Consider the following 17,471-nt stretch of genomic DNA (forward strand, 5'->3'; position numbering starts at 1 on the left):
CAAGTGGCAGCCTGCACTGAAAAGGAGCAAGGTGGTGCCTATGGTCACGAAACATGGAGCAGGACACCCCCCCCAATTAGGCAGAAACACATTCTGGGCTGAAATGGGGTGTCCTTCCATAGGAGCAGCCAGACATCACACACAGGGCATGGTACATCACGTCGCATCCATGGCGCAGGGTATGAAGCAGCCCCATCAACTGCTATCCAACAGGACTGCTGTCCAAATAACCCTTTAAATATAAAGGGGCCGGGGTTTTAGAAAGCTGGTGCAACGTCACAGCTCCCTCCAGGATGCTGCTGTTGATCCCTGGGATGAGAAATCACAGCACAGGGTAACCTCAGGGGGCACGTGCATGGGACCAGACGGCAGCAGAGATTTCAAGTAAAAGAACTGATGCAGCTGAGCAAAACCAGGATTTTTTTTGTTCTGACTTGAAGGATTCACTGAGCTGGCCATGGGGGTGGTGTTTAAAAGGAACAAGCTGAAAGACAAACTGCAAATGCCAGAGGAGATCCAGACTAGGTACGGAACAAGACCCCATGAAACAATCCTGATTAGTAACAACCCTGTTTTCAAACACAAACCTACCCCCTACACAAAGGGTAAAGAGGACAAGCATTGCTAATGCCATGTGCTGGAATCCCCACCCTACAGAAGCAGAGTAATTTTCCCCCTCCTGCTTGTCACAGAGCAGCAGAGGCCAAGCTTCCTCCTCTCCTGAGACAAGCTGCATGACAACGCATGCTCCCCGCCCCTCACGGGACACGGTGCAGCAGGAACGAGAAGTTTCACTCTTGATTCCAGGCATGATTTCCTGAACCATGAAACCAGGTGGAGAGAAATACAGAAGAGACCGCAGCAGGATGTGGTACTGACTCTTTGGAAAGGAGATTCAGAGGCACTGCTGCTGCTGCTTAGGCTTGTACAGAAGCCTAAGGGAACTTCCCAGCCTTTCCACTGAATGGGGCAACAGGAAGAACAGCTGCTGCCAATCCTTTTACAGCAGAACAGTTTACTGGAGTCTATCCCCCCCCCAGTCTGGCTACCTGACTCTTCCTTACGTGGAGCTTCAGGATTTTATAACTTCAGACCGCATTCACTCAGTTAATTCTATACCCCCAGTTACAAAAAGCCCCCCTCCCAGCCTTTGTCCACTGTGAGATGGCTCCCACCTCCCCCAGCCCCAGAGATGCAAATTGCCCAGATTAGGTCAATAGGAACATCCATTTTAAAAAACGATCACAAAAAAGAAATGATTGCTCTCTACAACACATGCGCCCCCCAACCCCAATACAGGGTGAGACCCCATGGATAAAACATGATCCAGTCAGGTCTTTGGCTCTGGTTCCTGACAGAGTTCCCCATACACTTTGCAGGTGAATTTTTTTCCTGCTCCTTGCTCTTCTTCTCCCCAGGAGGAACGGAGCACCAAAGGTTAACCCCCCCAGGCACAGAAACTGAGGTGCAGGAGCTGCCTATACACCAGTCTCATTTCTTTCGCTGCTTTTGACATTAGGATCCTCTTGCACTCTTCTCATCTCCAGCCCTTTCACCCATGTGTAGGCAAAGGAGCCCCCCAGAACCATCAAGTTACTCGTCCACCACAAGAAGCTCTTTGTCTCCTCAAAGTAGATAACAGCCAGCACTGTTTGGGCACAGGCCTTGGCTGTCCCAGACACATTGTGGGTGAGTGGGCTAGTGAATTTAATCTGAAGTCCAGTCACATACCCAATAGCAAAGCCAAACACTCCCCCCAGGGTCATCACGCCCCAAAAACTGGGGCTACCCAGCTTGTCAAAGTGGTAGAGGGTGCGGAACTCGCCCAGCAGCATCATGAGGGGGAAGAACAGGACACAGGCGTTGACATTGTTGTAGAAGGTCAGGCGCCAGATGCTACCATCCACCACAGGCAGCACCTTCTTGGTGTAGATGGCATTGAGCGAGACACACAGGCTTGCCAAGATCCCGAAGAATATACCTGTCCATGACAGAGTGCCCTCTGCTCCTTCCTGGTCCACACCCAGCCAGAAGCCACCTGCAACCAAACAAATCAGGCATCATCTGAACAACCGCTGAAGGACTCAAAACATACAGTCAGCAATTCATCATTTACCTTACACCCAACAACCACAACCACAAGCAGAGACAGGCTTAAGGGCTTCCCCTTTCTATTAAGCGAACCCACAAAAGTGTCATGACTAGTGTCCTGAGAGGATTTATTTTGGGAGCGAGGGTAATTTACTGTGCTATCATTCAGTCTCAGAGAACGGATTCCCACACTCAGCAGGCAGCATGAGTTTAGAAACTGTTATTCCAAAGAACCATAAACTAAAGTTAAAGCTACTCTTTGTGTATAGGTCACTTTCAGGAGACCATATGATATTTTTTTTTAATTGAAAAGCTACCTGTGTGTCAGTTTGCTACCAAGAAATATTCCTCAAGGGTTTTTTCCCCCCCCGTTGTTTTTTTGTGGTTTCTTTTTGTTGCTTTTTTTTGTTGTTTTTTTTTTTTTAAAAAAAAAAAAGGTCTCACAGGCTTTGCTGCGCTGTTAACAGGAAAGGAAAGATAGGTCAGAAAAGAAGACGGAAAGAGAGTAAACACATGGATGTAATATTAAGAAGCTTGATCAAAAAAAGGTCACAAGGCAGACACTGAGGGCAGAACCTTCAACACTTCAAACTTTGACAGGTAAAGCACTCTTTAACCACCTCCAAAACAGGAGCTACAGGCTTTGCATCTCCCAGGCAGAGAAGGAGACCTCTTCCCATCCAGCTTTTCATAAGCAAAACATAAAAGGGAAGATGAGCTACTGAAAGACTACTGCACCACATCTCCATTACCTGCTTCATGTTGGAGGCCACTGGGAAGTTGCCTGCCAAGCTGCTAACATGCTTTAAACTAAGCCCAAACACAAATGGGTTCAACGCAGAGAAAGGAATGGCTTTGCGTCAGGCTGCAGAGGATGCTCAGCTATACTGCTATAGGCATACAGGCAACGCTCTCACAGCAAAAGGAGACGGAGCCTGGGGGACAGGGTCTTACAGTAACCCTGTAAGGCTGGCAGACACCACAGTCCTGGGCAACACCTGAGCGGCAAGACTAGCTGAAGGCAATTGCTTGCATCACTTGTGTGGAAAAAAAAAAAACAGTAGTTCTGTTCCTGTTCACCTCTTCTATGGAGAGGAGATTCTCCTGTCTCATTTTCATGAGCTCATCTGCTTGTCTGAGCACCAAAGTGAACTGGCATCCACCTGGAACTGGACTGAAGTCAACACTTCACCATTACTGGCATCTAAATGGCCTTCTGGTGGAAGGTAGCTTTTGGCACTCCTGATGCCTTTGGAATGAAAGGCTTGTAAGCAATTCCCGTCAATGCCTTGTCCTGCATCCTAACCACACAGCCGGATCTTCTGGCGGTGTTTTACGCTTGGCTTGGTCAGCTAACCACTCATCACGCCATCTGAATCGGCGGGCTCCATCGTGTGGCCCCAACGGCGCCGACCATAAGCACTGTTACCCCAGTTAATAATCAACAAGCAGTTGAGAAGAGGGGAAATCCACCTGCTGTATCATGGGCAGGGGGGAAGAAAGGTAAGTTAAAGTTTGTTAGAGAGGAAACAGGGAGCCATGGCCAAGTAAAGGTAACTGCCTTTCTTAACGAGTTTCCCACACACTCACTCTGGGCAGCGCCAGGCTGCTGGGGGCCCTGTGAGGCACCAGCCCCTGGGCACCCCCCCTGTCAGCAGGAGCTGCCATGCCGGTGGGATGGCTTCCCAAGGGGGTGCGTGCCCGCCCACCCCCTCACCTATGATAACTCCGCAGGCCAGGAGGGCGTAGAGGGAGGTGGTCTGCTTGAGGAGCAGGTAGGAGAGCAGCACGTTGAAGACGGTGGTGAGGGATCGCCCCACATTGTAGAAGGCCACACCGACATGCTTGAGGCAGAGGTTGTTGGAGGTGACCATGCCGATGAAGACAACGGAGAGGGGCAGGACGCTGCGGGACACCTTGGGGTCCAGGCGGAGGGCGGGCAGGCCGGGGCAGGGGGGCCCGCAGGCCGCCCCCAGGCTGAGGCCCAGGCAGAGCGCGGCCGTCAGGGCACACTGGAAGAAGGTGACGAAGAGGGGGGCGTCGAGGCGCAGCGAGGGGCTGTCCAGCAGGTACTTGTTGAGGAAGACCATGGCGATGGAGGTGAACCAGTAGAGGCAGACCACTACGGCGATGCGCAGGGCCCGCAGCAGGAAGGGCGCCCGCCGCTCCCCGCCGCCCTCCGCCGCCGCCAGCGGGCCGCCGCCGCCCAGCGCCATCCGCAGGATCCCCGTCCGCGTCAGCTGCGCCCCGGTCATGGCGGGCCGGCAGCCCCGGCCCGGCCGCCCCCGCCCCCGCCGCCGGCCCCACTCACCCGCCGCGCCACGCCGCGGCCCCGCCCGCCGCCCTTTATTCACGCCCCGCGGGCGCCGCTCGGCGCCGCCATGTCAGGGGAGGGCCCGGCCCGGCCCGGCCCCACCGCCCCGCCCCGCCCCGCCCCGCGCCCGGCTGCGGCCGCCGGGGGCGAGTCACGATCGCAGCGATCCAGCGACTGGCGCGATGCCTGGGGCAGCGGCGTGCTGCGGGGGGAGCGCCGGGGCCACCCTGCCCCCCAGCCCTGCCCCCCAGCCCTGCCCCCCAGCCCTGCCCCCCAGCCCTGTCCCCCAGCCCTGCCCCCCAGCCCTGTCATAGCTCTGCGCGGGGCAGCCAGGGCACCGCGGGTAGCTCGCAGGTGGCACCGGGCTGGGGGCAGCGGCTCTGCCGGGGGGCAGGGGGCTCGGGGGGGCTGGGCAGGCCGGGCCGGGGGGCCAAGGCCAAGCGTGCGAGGGGCGGCGCGGCTCAGCGCCGGGGGCCCGTGGGGCACAGCAGCCCCCGCAGCTGCGGCTGGGGCAGGGGGCTGGGGGGCTGCCCGGCGGGGGCTGCGCATGAGCCCCCCGCGTGCCCGGGTGGCCCAGGAGGCCAGCAGCGCCCTGGCTGGTGTCCCACACGGCGTGGCCAGCGGGGCCGGGGCAGTGCCCGTCCCCCTGCGCTCGGCACGGGTGAGGCCGCCCCTCGAGCCCTGGGCTCAGCTCTGGGCCCCTCATGGCCAGAGGGACACTGAGGGGCTGGAGCGTGTCCAGAGCCGGGCGGGGGCTGGGGGGGCTCAGCCTGGAGAGGAGGGGGCTGGGGGGGCCCGGTCGCTCCCTGCAGCTGCCTGACAGGGGCTGTGGGCAGGGGGGGTCGGTCTCTGCTCCCAGGGAACAAGCGACAGGGTGAGGGGACACGGGCTCCAGCTGCCCCAGGGGAGGTTCAGGTGGGGTACCGGGAACAATTCCTTCATGGACAGGGTGGTCAGGCACTGACAGGCTGCCCAGGGACATGGTGGCCTCGCCATCCCTGGAGGTGTTCAAAAACCGCACAGCTGTGGCACTTGGGGACACGGGTTAGGGGTGGGCTGGGCACGGCTGGGGTGACGGTTGGGCTCGATGGTCTCAAAGGTCTTTTCCAACCTCAATGATTCCATGATTCTTCAGTAGTTGATAGCAGCCGGCCAAAGTGACTAGCGCCGTGTTTGCCTGGCAGCACTGGGCAGCGAGCAGCAGGGCAGAGCGTGAAGGAGGTGCTGGGAACAACACCCACCCCGCTGGCTCATGTCGCTGTCCTTTAGGGGGCTGTGGAGCAAATGGGGTCTGGGTGTCGCACATCTGGTGATTTGCTAACACAGATTTTCCCCGCAGCCTGCTGCAGAGTACAGGTCTGCGCTCTGCTGCCTAAGCCTTATTTACAGGAATAAAGTTCACAGTTTTTGCAGCGGTAAATAAAACCTTCCCAATACGACCGGAATGGAGTAGACATGGTGGCACCTGCAAACAGCTCATAATGATAGTACAGGGAAGTGTCAGCCACCTTATTCCCCTTCCTGCAGCATTAACTTTGAAATCTAATCAGGACAATGTCAGTGCCAATGCCATTAACTACTCCGGTACTGATGTGAAGCTTGTGCTGCAACTTCACTGAAACCACTCATTTGTGACAACTCTGCTACATTGCAAGCAACACAGAAACTAACTACTTACATGGTAACCTGGGTGCTGAGGTGGGCTGCACACGCTCCCCTGCTGAAGCAGTTATCCCACAGTCTGCAATCATCATTACAGGTATAGAAGACCCATCTGTCCATATTCACATGCCAGAAGGTCCCACCTTCTCTTAGTGGTGCCTTGTAACAAAGGAAACTCCAGTGCGTTGTGAATTCAAACTGCTGGACAGGACGAAATAAAATTAAATTAATACCAGATTCTATGTGGCAGGGGAGGCAGCCGTGAGCTCAGTGTCAAGCAGTGGTTGGTACAATCCCCTATTCCTTATTTCAGCTGAGACTGCTGCAAAATGCCTGGACTGCAATACCCTGGGGCCCAGCAATTTGCAGAGGGCACATATTAAGGGGATTTTGGGGGCAAGGCCAGCGGTGTTATTTGCCCTCAGAGGAGCTATGCTCTTGGCAGTTGTGAAGGACAGAAGCGTGGCAGGGGTTGTGGGGAGAGAAATTATTTATTTCATCAGGGCAGTTGATATGGCTGGAAAATGTTGCAGACACAATGTGCTTTTCTCAAATCTCTGCCCTTGCACTTGTTTTTTTTACCCCCCCCCAGCTGCATCAGTTGGTCCAGTAAGACGCTACCTTTCCTTATAGCCCTTCTGTTGTGAACAGGACCTGGGTGCTGGTGGGAATCACATCCTCTGCGGAAAGCTGGTGCCTGGGTCTTTGCTGTGGACTGCCCAAGTGCCCCGCACAGTGATGGCGAGCTCTGAGCACGTGCTGAGCACCATCTCTTACCCCTGCACCTTGTGATGGGCTTGTGATGGCCTCTCCAGCCTGGTAGAGCCCTGACAACCCCAAGCCAGTTTTGCCTCCTCACCTCACCGACCTGCCAGGCAGCCAGGAGAGCTGCAGTGGTGTGTGGTGTTTGCCTGAGCATGCTGGGGCTACAAGCCTCCAGCTCCTGCCATGGAAACAGCGGAGATCATGCCTCTGCAGAGGATCTGGCATCAAGGCACAGAGAGCTTCTATCAATATGCTGGCAATGACCAGGCAGTGTCCCCTCTAGCTCAGCCACGCTTTGATCCTGCTGCATGAAGCGCAGCCAGTGCTTACTGATCGCAAGCTTCTGATTCTGCGTCCCTTCCACCTCCTTCCAGCACCCGGCACAGTGCTTCTGTAAATGGCATCGGTCAGGTGGGGAAAAGAAAGCAAACAGCCTGGTTGTGGGGCGCTGGCTTGGTTCCCATGGCCTGTTATACACACCTGTGGCTTCAGCATCACACACTTGTCCTGATTTCAAGGAAATGACCTCTCCTACTTACTAATGTTGTAAGTATGACAGCACCTCTGACAGAATCAGAGCTAGGTACAGATCTTCCCCTTACCACCCCACCCCACCACTTACTAGTGTTGTTCAAAACGTCTTCTCTAAACTAAACACAGAAGTTAGAGATGGCAAAAAACCCAACCCTCAATTCCATCTTGCCTGCTCATTCAGCACATAGAAGATTGCTTTGTCCTGCACAAGTCTGAAATATCCTGATCAATAAAATGTTCATTGCTTCTCCTGGGGGATTATTCTCCAGCCTTATCACACATGTATGGCACGTCTGCATGGGAGACTCGACCAGAATAGCTCTCTCAGCTCTGCCAATATAACTCCCCAGTGCTGACAGTGTATTCCAAAATAAAAGTGATTTATTCTCGAATAACCAGGTAGTTCTGTGATAGTTGTGCTGGGCAACCTCCTTAGGTGGAGCTTGTCTACAGCACGGCAATGGTTCTGACAAGTGCTTGGAATAAAGGCTTGCCTGGGTGCAAAAGGCGGCTGGCAGTTACGCTGCCATAGCCATGCCTGCCTACCTGCCTCGCCTGGATGCGCTGCTCTGGTGACAGTGATGTAAAGTTGTAGGTGGTTTAGAAATTTCAGATTAAAGGTGGTAACAAAGAGGTTATAATGCTCATTGAAGCTGTTGTGACAATGTGGCCTGGCCTCCTGCGCAGCACCAGCCTTCAGCTTCCCTGAATTAATTCCTGCTTGCATTAAAGCTCATCTTCTAGGGGGGGAAAAATTGATCTTGATTAAAAATACTTCCAAGGAGACTGAATTAAATAGGCCACGAGCAATATTATTCCGATGGCTGGTTACTTCACACTAAATAATGCACGCTCCTTTTCATGCTTGGAATTGCCTGGTTCAGGATTTCAACCTCCGGATCTTGTTACAGCTTTGCCATTTTTTTTTTTTTTACAAGCAAGTGCTTACAGGCAGATGAAGTTACCTTTTAACCTAGTATTTTGAGAAGATAAATACATTTAACTTCCTTACAGAACATGTTTATTATGCTACAGCAGCAGCAATTCACTTCCTGATGGTGACAAGCCCTAGATATTTTCCTGCCCTGCTGCCTGGTTATATTATTAACACGATAACATATATCAGGAAGAGTCAGCACAGGATTATTTCTTGTTTAGGACTGTGCTGCTTCATGTTCCTGAGGGTTTTAAAAAGAAACAATTATCCCTAGTGGAGGTCTGAGGCTGGAAAATAAGCAGCTTTGATGGGTTCCTCATGTTGGGAAATCAGGCTGCCTCGGTAGCATCCTTGTTCCCATGTCCTGCAAGGTGCCTGCACTGCTGCTGAGCACACATGCATGCACTCCTGCATCTTATTAAATCCTTTCCTATGTGAACAGAAGCCCTTTTAAAATATGACAGGCAGTGCTTCTCTGAGGGGAGAGCTCTCCCCTTCCCCCTTAAATTGCCTGACTTTCTGGAAAGCAAGCAAATCAGCCGATAACCAGCAGCAGCCGATAAAACAACAATAGACTTTGCGGTGTAGGTCAAAGCCAGTGATGAGGCAGCATGAATCACATTTCCTGGCCATGCAAGAGACCTGGAGGTTCCGACCAGACTGTCAGTGTGGGAATAGGCCCTTTGTAAGTCATGTAGAATGGCAACTGAAGGAGCAGAAAACATTGCCAGGTTTGAGTGTTTCTGGGTCTTCAGGAAGATACCTTTGTGGTTAGAAATAGGGCTCGTTCCACTACCTGGAATGGAACATGGGTAAAAATCAGCTCAGCAGTGAGGTCGTTCCAGTGTATTTAAGGATTTATTGTTCTTTGTGTGTATGGGGATCTGATTTCCAGTTAATACAAGCATCCCCAATGCAGAAGTTTATAAAGTATGGGGCTTATGAGTCAAGACATCAATCTAGCTTTATATATGTATACACACACATACATACAAGCATGTATGTAAGTATGTCGAATCATAGAATCATTTAGGTTGGAAAAAACTTTTGAGATCATCAGGTCCAGCCATTAACCCAGCACTGCCAAGCCCACCACTACACTGTGTCCCCAGGGACCGCATCTATGTGTTTTTTGAACACACAGATGATTCCACTATGTCCCTGGGCAGCCTGTCCCAGTGCCTGACCACTCTTTCCATGAAGGAATTGTTTCTGATCTCCAATCTAAACATCCCCTGGCACAATTTGAGGCTGTACATGTGTATCTGTACAGGTGCATGTGTGTGTGTCTGCTCAGCCTACAGTCAGTGAGACCCCACAGTGGTGTCCAAGCAGGGACTGACAATGCAAGAGGTTTCACCTGTGACAGGAGTATTGCTTTACTGGACCTACTGGTGATTCCTCCGTTTGCTGTGTATCTCAGCAAAATGAGCTTGAGCCTTCAAGTTTTCCAGTCTGAACTGCAGGTATTGCCTGGTAACAACAGGTCTCAGCTGTCACACCATTATTTCATGTTTGCTGATAATTATACAGGATAAAGAGGCCAATGCAAAATCCAAAGCTGATTCATCAGATCAGAACAGGCAGGTCTGTCTCTGCTAGGCAGCAAACATGAATCAAGGTGAGAAAACAAAGAAATCTCTTATTATCATCCCCAAACAACACCCGTTTCTAATACTGGCACTTCCTGTTACAACACAGCATCTTTCCAGACTCTCCTTGTTTTGTAGGAGAAATGGCTGTGGCAAGGTAGTGCTGCTGTAGCTCTCTGTTGTGCAGGATAATAGATGTCTCTGCAGTCACATCGTGGAAAAACATGGAGCACCTGGGAGTCCAGTGCAGGGGCAGCCTGGTGTCACTGCAAAATGGGAACAGTTCTGGTCCAGATGGATTTATTAGCTGTGGTTCTCTGCCAGCTTTGTTGGTGGCCCAGGCAGCTGCTGCAAAGATGCTCCGGTGCCTGCCCCACGTGCTGTCCTCCAGCAGCTTGGTGGCACCAGCTGGAGAGTGCCTGGATCCAGCTGCACCCAGCTCAGACACCTTCCTGGACCCCAGAACATGGGGGACTGACTCATCCAGCGTCTGCTGGAGCTTGGCCCAGAAGGGGTTAACTCCCAGCTGGATCCAAACCAGCTCTGTAACCGATCAAACCCAGCACTGCCAGGGCTCTTCAGCCCCTCTGCAGCCTGGTGCCAGGGCCCTGGAACAGGTGTGCTGGCTCAGCTCAGTGGGCTCCAGCAGGACTTCTGAGGGGGTTCTGTGCCACACCAAAGCAGCCCTGGGCTTTGCGGACTTGAGCTGCTCCTAGAAGCACTGCAGGTGCCGCAGCAGCTAACAAACCTGGCCGCACCTCAGGCTGCCTCGCCATCTGGGGCGTGCTTAACCCCCAGCCTGGATGCCCTGGCTGCATGTGAGTGGAAGAATAGTGCATAAGAAATAGCTAATGAAGATTTCTCCTAGCCGTTTTGCTCTTTCCAGGTTTCCTCAGGACTCCTGCCTTGACTGGGGAAATGTGGGGGACTGCTTTGACCGTGGGCAGGGAGAGGCGGTGAAGGCAGCAGCAGGTTCCTCCCACCCCCAGATTACACCAGCACCACGTGGCAGATCCATGAGCCCGGCTCCTGCCCCGGCCCCGCTGCCCCGCCGGGACACGAGGCTCTGCCGGGGCAGTCACAGCTTGGACCCCGCGGAGCACGGCCACCAGGGGTTTACACCGCGTTGCAGCCGCTGGTGTGGCAGCAGTGTCACTAGAGGGCAGGGCTGGCCCGCGGTTGGAGCCTGCCCCGGCAGGGCTGCCACCAGCCTGGCGCGGGCTGGCGCGGGCGGGTTCGGAGGGTTCGGTTGGAGATGAAGAAACATTTCCTCACGGAACGGGTGGTCAGGCACTGACAGGCTGCCCAGGGGGCATCGCCATCCCTGGAGGTGTTCAGAAACCGCGCAGCTGTGGCACCTGGGGACACGGGTTGGGGTGGGCTGGGCACTGCTGGGGTGACGGTTGGGCTCGATGGTCTCAAAGGGCTTTGCCAACCGGGACGATTCCATGGTGCCATGACTGGGGCACAGGCGGACAGGGCTGGGCTGAAGCTGGGGCAGGACTGGGGTGGGGGGAGCCCTGGCCTGGCCGTCCCATTTCGCCCAGCTGCGGCAGCGGTGGGAGGCAGGGTGGGTGCATGCCCCGCACAAAGGCTGCGAGCTCTGGCACTGCTTGCTGGGGCGCGTGGGGCACATCAGCTGCTCACGCTGGGCTTCTCTGCTAAGCACTTGGCCTCGGGCATCGTTCGTATGAAATCATACCCCCAGGGTCCCGGCATCAACTTAGGAGTCACAGCACGACGCCAAACATCGTGGATTTTATGCATCGCCTGGTTGCTGCGTGTTCCCCACACCCCCCCCACTCCCCACCTCCCCTGTGGGCTGCGGCAGCCTCTGCTCCCCACCGCACCAGGCAGGAGGAGCTGGCAGGGACCCGACCGCCCGCTCAGCAGAAATGACTCAAGAAGGCAGGGTGAGAACTGGCAGCCCGCGGCAGGGGAGCGAGCAGCTGGCTAGGCATGGGAAAGCTGCAGCTTTGTCCCTCTGGCTCTCAGAAAAGCAGATAACCTTGGGGGAAGGTGTCCCTGTGCCCATCCCGGGGAGGCCCCCAGCTCGGAGGGGTGGTGGCCCTGTTTCGCCGTGGCTCGGGAGCAGCCTGGCCGCAGCGATGCTGAGCTCTCTGCTGGGGCTGGATACGGCCCCGCTGCCGTGGCCGGGTCAGGCGGGAGCAGCAGCCCAGCTCCCGGGAGCAGGGTGGGCAGGTAGCAGGCTGTGATTTATGAGGCAAGCCCTTGGAAACTCTCCGAACCCAGTGCTTAAGTGCTTCTGAATGGCAGCATTAATTACTATTAAAAACACACATTTATATCTCTCTCACCTGCTTTAAATCCTGTGAAATTAGATTCCCTACCCATCCCTTCCAGCCTCAGTGGCAGCTCAGGGTGTTTTATAGGCCTATAAAGCCCCGCAGTACCTGCTGTCTACATGGGCTCTTATTTACGAGGCCTTTAACGGGCTTACTGGCTGCACCATCTGAGCCCCCTGATCATTTCATTTCTGCATCCCTCGGAGCGAGCGGTCCCCTCGGCCACCCCGCCGGCCGTGCCTCCCTGCAGGGAGCGGCTGACGCAGAGACCTGGCTGCCTGGGGTGGGAGTGATGCTGTGCCGGGGGTCCTCATTGAACTCATTTCCATCATTTGTCCCAGCCTCTCTGGTTTTATGTAGAAAAAGGATTCAGCCTCGTGACAGGGTTGCGAATGTCCTTGTTTGCTTGTCCTTTACAGCAGAGTCGTGCCAGGCATCACCAAAAGTCACGTGGTGCTTCCCAGGGCTGGGAGGTGAGCAGCCCCGAGACCCCAGATTTACTGAGCACAGAGGCTGTAGTTCGTATATATGTAAAGTTATGTTTGTGTAGGTCCTTCATAGAAAGCAAATATTATTTCCATGGTTTATCCTTTCTTTTTGGAGGGTGGAGGTGAGCTATGTAGATGCATCTTAAAATAGCCCACTTTTCCCTAATGGACTGCAGCGGTTTTGCAACTCATCCTCTATTGAATGCCTTGACGGTGTACTTAAAAGTATATTATGCCTTTGGACTGAGATGTGAACCTTACTTCGTTGGGGGCCCTCTTGTCCCCATGTCACAAAGAAGGGGGTGGGACGGAGATGGGAGCTCAGTTCTTCTCCAGGGCCCTCCCTTATAATCTCCCTGCCAGTGGCTCTGCCCCTTCAGCACTTCTGGGTCCTCAGACCTGCTGGGAACTGGATTCTGCTCTGGGGAACTGGCCAGATTTGTGTGCTTGTGTCAGCTTACTGGGGAGGAATTGATAGAGAGCTCTGCCTCCTGATTCCCAGGCTGAGCATGTTAATTTATAGATTGGATCTGTCACTCCTGATAAACGATATCTTACTTCCCTAATGCTACCTTCAAACTGAGTTTTTAAGGCCAGGTCAGGTGGAGAAATCAAAGGGTGACTCCACTTTCGCTTTGCTCTGGCTTCGTTCTCCGGAGCTGGGCTGAAGTTGGCTTCTCAAGCAAGAGATGGATCTGGTACGACAGGGATTGTCCCCTGCCTTGGTGGCCAAGCAGGCAGAGTGTCTGCCCCAAACGGGGCTCTGAAGCCCCCTGCCTTGCTCCCTCAGGTGCTTAGTTTGCTCTGATTTGTTTTTGGGGAGGGCCAGCTGGGGCACCTCTGCAGATGCCCATCAGCACCCTTCCTCCCTGCTGTGCCCTGCGAGCGCAGGAGCAGCTGGCTCCCCTGGGACAGCGTTGCTGCTACAGTGGGACAACCCCATCTCACAGCGTCCTGCCAGGCCATCCTGCCCTTTCTGCTTCTTCAGCCAAAACACACATTACTTATGGAGCAGCATCCAATTTTCTCTGCCAGAAGAACCATTTCCTACAGTCTGGCAAAGCCCAGGGCACGTCTGGGCTGCACTGGCGGGCTGCAAAGGGTCTCCAGTGCTGTCTTGCCTCCCTCCTGAAAATGAAAGATCCAAAGCCTCTGTAGGACCTGCCTTGCTCCCTCTGAGGAGCAGGGCCCCTTGGGGGGATATTGGGAGGCAACTTGCCTGGGCTTGGAGAAGAGCAGAAGGGCTGTATTTCCCTCTTCCTCCCTGGTGATGTGAACAAAACAAAACAAAACAAAAACCTTCTCCCAAAGTACCTTGAGCAATGCCCAGGAACAGGGGAGGATGTTTGGAGCCATCCTGGGGCAGCTGGAGGTGCAAGTCCCAAGGGGGGTGGTGGTGGTGTCCTGGCAGTTTGAGACCAGCCCTCCTCATCATCCTCCTTCATCCAGCTCTGTTCCTGGTCTCTTACAGTACTGCTGAGCTGCCTGCTCGGGCAGATGGTAGAGGTGGACCCAGGACCTTGCTAAGGAGGGTGCCCAGGAGCTTACCCAGGAGCACAAAGCAGTACCAGAAGGCTCCCAGCCTTGGCTCCTGCCCAGGTCTGAAGCCAACAGCATACCTGTTGCCACTCTGCAGGGAAAAGCGGCATTTCCCTTTCTCTGCATGCTTCACGTGGGGTCTTCTGAGCGTTAATCCTTTCAGGGGATGTGCCTGAATGAACACAAGCAAAGCTTTGGTGAGGATCCTTCTCCAGCAGCAGACGACTGTTTTTTGGAGCACAGCCAATGGCTTAGAGCTGTACATACGTGAGCAGCTTTGTTCCTCCTCCAGGGAGCTGACTAACAAAGTTAAGAGCTGGCCAAACAGCCAGGATTAAGCATATCATTGCTCTAACCCTCCTGGGGTTACAGTGGGTAAAGACATGTGTGTGAGACCTGGTTGGCTTGTCATTATCAAGCACTGGCTATTTTCTTGTTCCCCAAGAACAGAATTTTCTGAAGCCATCTCTTTATGCCCTTTATGCCCATGTGTCATGGCAATAACACAAAATAAATCAGCCCAGTGGATTCCTTCCACAGGTGATGAAAGAAGAAGCCAGAGATGCCTCACAGAGGAGGGAACCTTCCGCTCGGGGCTAGCTATGAAACCTAATAAACCATCATCCAAAGTGCACCACCGCCCTTGCCCATTTTCTAGCAACCACAGCAGTCAAAATTTCCCTGCGCAACAATCACAGCCGCTTGAGATCGCAAATCCTGCAGCACATTGGAAACTAAAAATGATGGCGCTGGGAACAATAAACGGAATTTGAACTTCCAATTAAAGAAATGCAGAGGAGATGGCTGTGATTTGATTCAGATTTAACTCGGTGCAAGCTTCCCCCTCTGAAGGTTTTTTTTTCCCCCCAGCTGCTGCAGACTCTCCCATCCGCTGCAGTGCAAGCTGCAGAATAAACCTTGCCGAATTTAGGTCAAGCTTGCCAGGGAATACACAGGGCCTTGGCTGCTATTAAATGACTATGAAGACCATGTTACAAACACAAGAGTGGGTGCTTTAAAGCCAGAACTCAGCTCTGTTGCACCTGAAGGACCTGTGAGCGATGGAGGGGGACTGGGAGCTGGCACAGAGCACGGGGGAACAAAAGCGCTCGTGAGCCGTGTCTCCCAAAACTAATAAGTTGAAACCCTCAGCGTCCCTGTGGGCTGGGATCTTCATACTGAGGATGCATTACATCAGGCAGAGAGGAAAAATACCTGGTCAGAGGAAGCCAGGGCAGAGACGCCGATGGCGAAGCCCTCTCCAGCCACCTCCTCCCCTGCCATTCCAGCTGGCTGCGCAGGAGCAGTTTCGCCATAATTATATTTGTACTTTTTAACCTCTGGCTTCTGTTGGTGCAACGCTGAACACTCTCACACGTGGAATGTTAACAAGGGGATTGCAGGACCCATGGGAGCCAGCAGCCAGGAACAAGCTGGAGGAAATGGGACCAGGATCCAAGAGCTCCCAAAATGCTCGGAGCAGCGGGAAAGCAGGCAAGGGCTGTCCGCAGCTGGGAGCTGCTTCTGGACGTCCAGCCGTGAGCCTGGGACAGCAGAGGAGGAGAAGCGTGTGTGAGGCTGAGAAGCAGGCTGAGGCTGGGCATGGGGCCGGCAAGGCGGCTCGGTGCTCCTGCTGCAGCACAACCAAAGCAATCCCTTTGATCTTCCCGTGGTTATCAACAGCGCAACAAGCAGCGAGAGGGCTGCTGGCAGTGCTCCAGTGCACGAAGCAAGTTGCACCTTGCGAATTATTCCGTGGGTTAAGGCAGAGAAGGGCCAGTTTACGCCTCACAGAGGAGCTGTTGGCTGCTGTAAGGTAACCCAGGAGCTGCAGGGCTCCTCTGAGCTGCCTGCATTAGGATGGCAGAGGCACATCTTGTGGCATCGCACCCCTGCTGCCCTGTTCTGTGTGGGTTAGCGCAAGGTCTGTATAGTCAGAGACAACTGTTCTTTTTTAATTTTTAAAACATATACATGTCCTTTCTGGTAAGGAAAACTCCCCCTCCTCAGCAGGCATCCCTTCCTTCCTTCCATTTATTCCTCACAGGTTATAAAGACCCTTTCCAACTGCTCACTGAACACAAGCACTCCCATAACTTCTGCCCTGAGCCCCCACCTTGGTTCCCTCTGTGCCCCAGGGCTGCCAGCTGGGGCAGACAGGCTGGAGAAAAGCAAGTACCGAAGGCTGGAGGGGAATCATCTCACGAGCGCAGCCAGTCCTGTAATAACGTGTCCCGCATTAACTGGTCCTGCTGCAGGTGCCTGGGGCTCAGGAGGGAGAGGAGCAAGGCAGGTCAGTGTGCACCTTATCCTCAGCTCAGTCCCTGCCTGTGCTGCCCAGTGCACCGGGAATGGCACCACCCCGATCCCCCCAGCATCGCCAGCCATACCCCTAGTTGCACACCCTGAGCCGAGCTCCGCGTTTCCCAGCACATGGGTCCCCAGCGCTCGTTGTGTGCTAACAGGGCTGCTGTGACTCTAATTGCCTGATAAATGTAATTGGAGGCTATGGCTTACCCCGGTGTTACTACCTGGAGCTGTTAATGTTAGCTGAAGCACAGCTGCGCTGCCTCCTGCCCTGGCAGCAGCACCCCGGCTGCCGGGCAGTTGGTGCTGTGCTCTGGGTCACTGCCGTGCTGCTGCCTCCCACCCAGGGAAGCGCTGTGCTGCGCAGCCCTGCGGCATCCAGCCAGCTCGTACTGTCCTTTAACCTGCACCTCTCTGGCTGTGTAGAATCCTTCCCTTACTTGTAGTGGCTCTACGTCCCTCGCACTGAAGTGCCCTTTAATGCACTTCTGCCTTATTACTTGTCCTTTTCAATTTACCTCTAGCCAGTTACGCTGTGTGAGGCCAAACTCTCCTGCACCACTTGCCAACAATACCGTGTTGTTGCAGACAATTAGACAAAGAAGCCACTCAAAGGATTCTCTAGATGAGGTTACATCCCAAATTCCGTTGGTAAAACAGGAGACCAGAGCACACGCAGGTTTACTACAGCAGGCATCAACAAGCAGGCTGAAGCCCCTTCTGTGATTGCAGAACCAGTGGGTCTGGGAAAATGCTTGTTCTCCGGCATCCCAAGAGGCTACCAGCAGATTAGGAGCATTGCTTTGCAGCAAGATCATTTGAGCATAGAGTTTGTTAGTCATCAAGCTCAGCAGAAGCCTTAAAATAAGGCGTGGAAGCCCAGATCTCTGCAGAGAAGGGGCTGGGCTGGGGCAAGGGGAGCAGAGTCATCTGCTG

At 54.1% G+C, this 17,471-nt stretch overlaps 1 protein-coding gene and 1 long non-coding RNA gene across 2 annotated transcripts in view; both read right to left on the reverse strand.

Annotated features, from left to right (window-relative positions):
* Positions 1–1,208: 1,208 nt before the first annotated feature.
* SLC35C1 (solute carrier family 35 member C1) lies at positions 1,209–4,374 on the reverse strand. The gene is made up of 2 exons (XM_040600519.1): positions 3,809–4,374; positions 1,209–2,038 (listed from the first exon to the last, which is right to left on the reverse strand). The coding sequence occupies exons 1-2, from the start codon at positions 4,344–4,346 to the stop codon at positions 1,479–1,481; spliced, it is 1,098 nt and encodes a 365-aa protein (XP_040456453.1). The 5' UTR covers positions 4,347–4,374; the 3' UTR covers positions 1,209–1,478.
* Positions 4,375–14,101: 9,727 nt separating this feature from the next.
* Positions 14,102–17,471, reverse strand: part of LOC121091888 — a 35,762-nt gene continuing 32,392 nt past the window's right edge. The window contains exon 3 of the long non-coding RNA XR_005829073.1: positions 14,102–14,400. This is a non-coding gene — a long non-coding RNA (uncharacterized LOC121091888). The remainder of the gene's footprint in view (positions 14,401–17,471) is intronic.

The sequence above is a fragment of the Falco naumanni genome, chromosome 7, assembly GCF_017639655.2.
Source record: "Falco naumanni isolate bFalNau1 chromosome 7, bFalNau1.pat, whole genome shotgun sequence".
Taxonomy (NCBI): domain Eukaryota; kingdom Metazoa; phylum Chordata; class Aves; order Falconiformes; family Falconidae; genus Falco; species Falco naumanni.

Coding starts and splice junctions, on each gene's coding strand:
- SLC35C1 (XM_040600519.1), bottom strand. CDS start 4,346: ATGACCGGGGCGCAGCTGACGCGGACGGGGATCCTGCGGATGGCGCTG. Junction 2,039..3,808: donor GGCCTGCGGAGTTATCATAG/GTGAGGGGGTGG, acceptor GTTTGGTTGCAG/GTGGCTTCTGGCTGGGTGTG.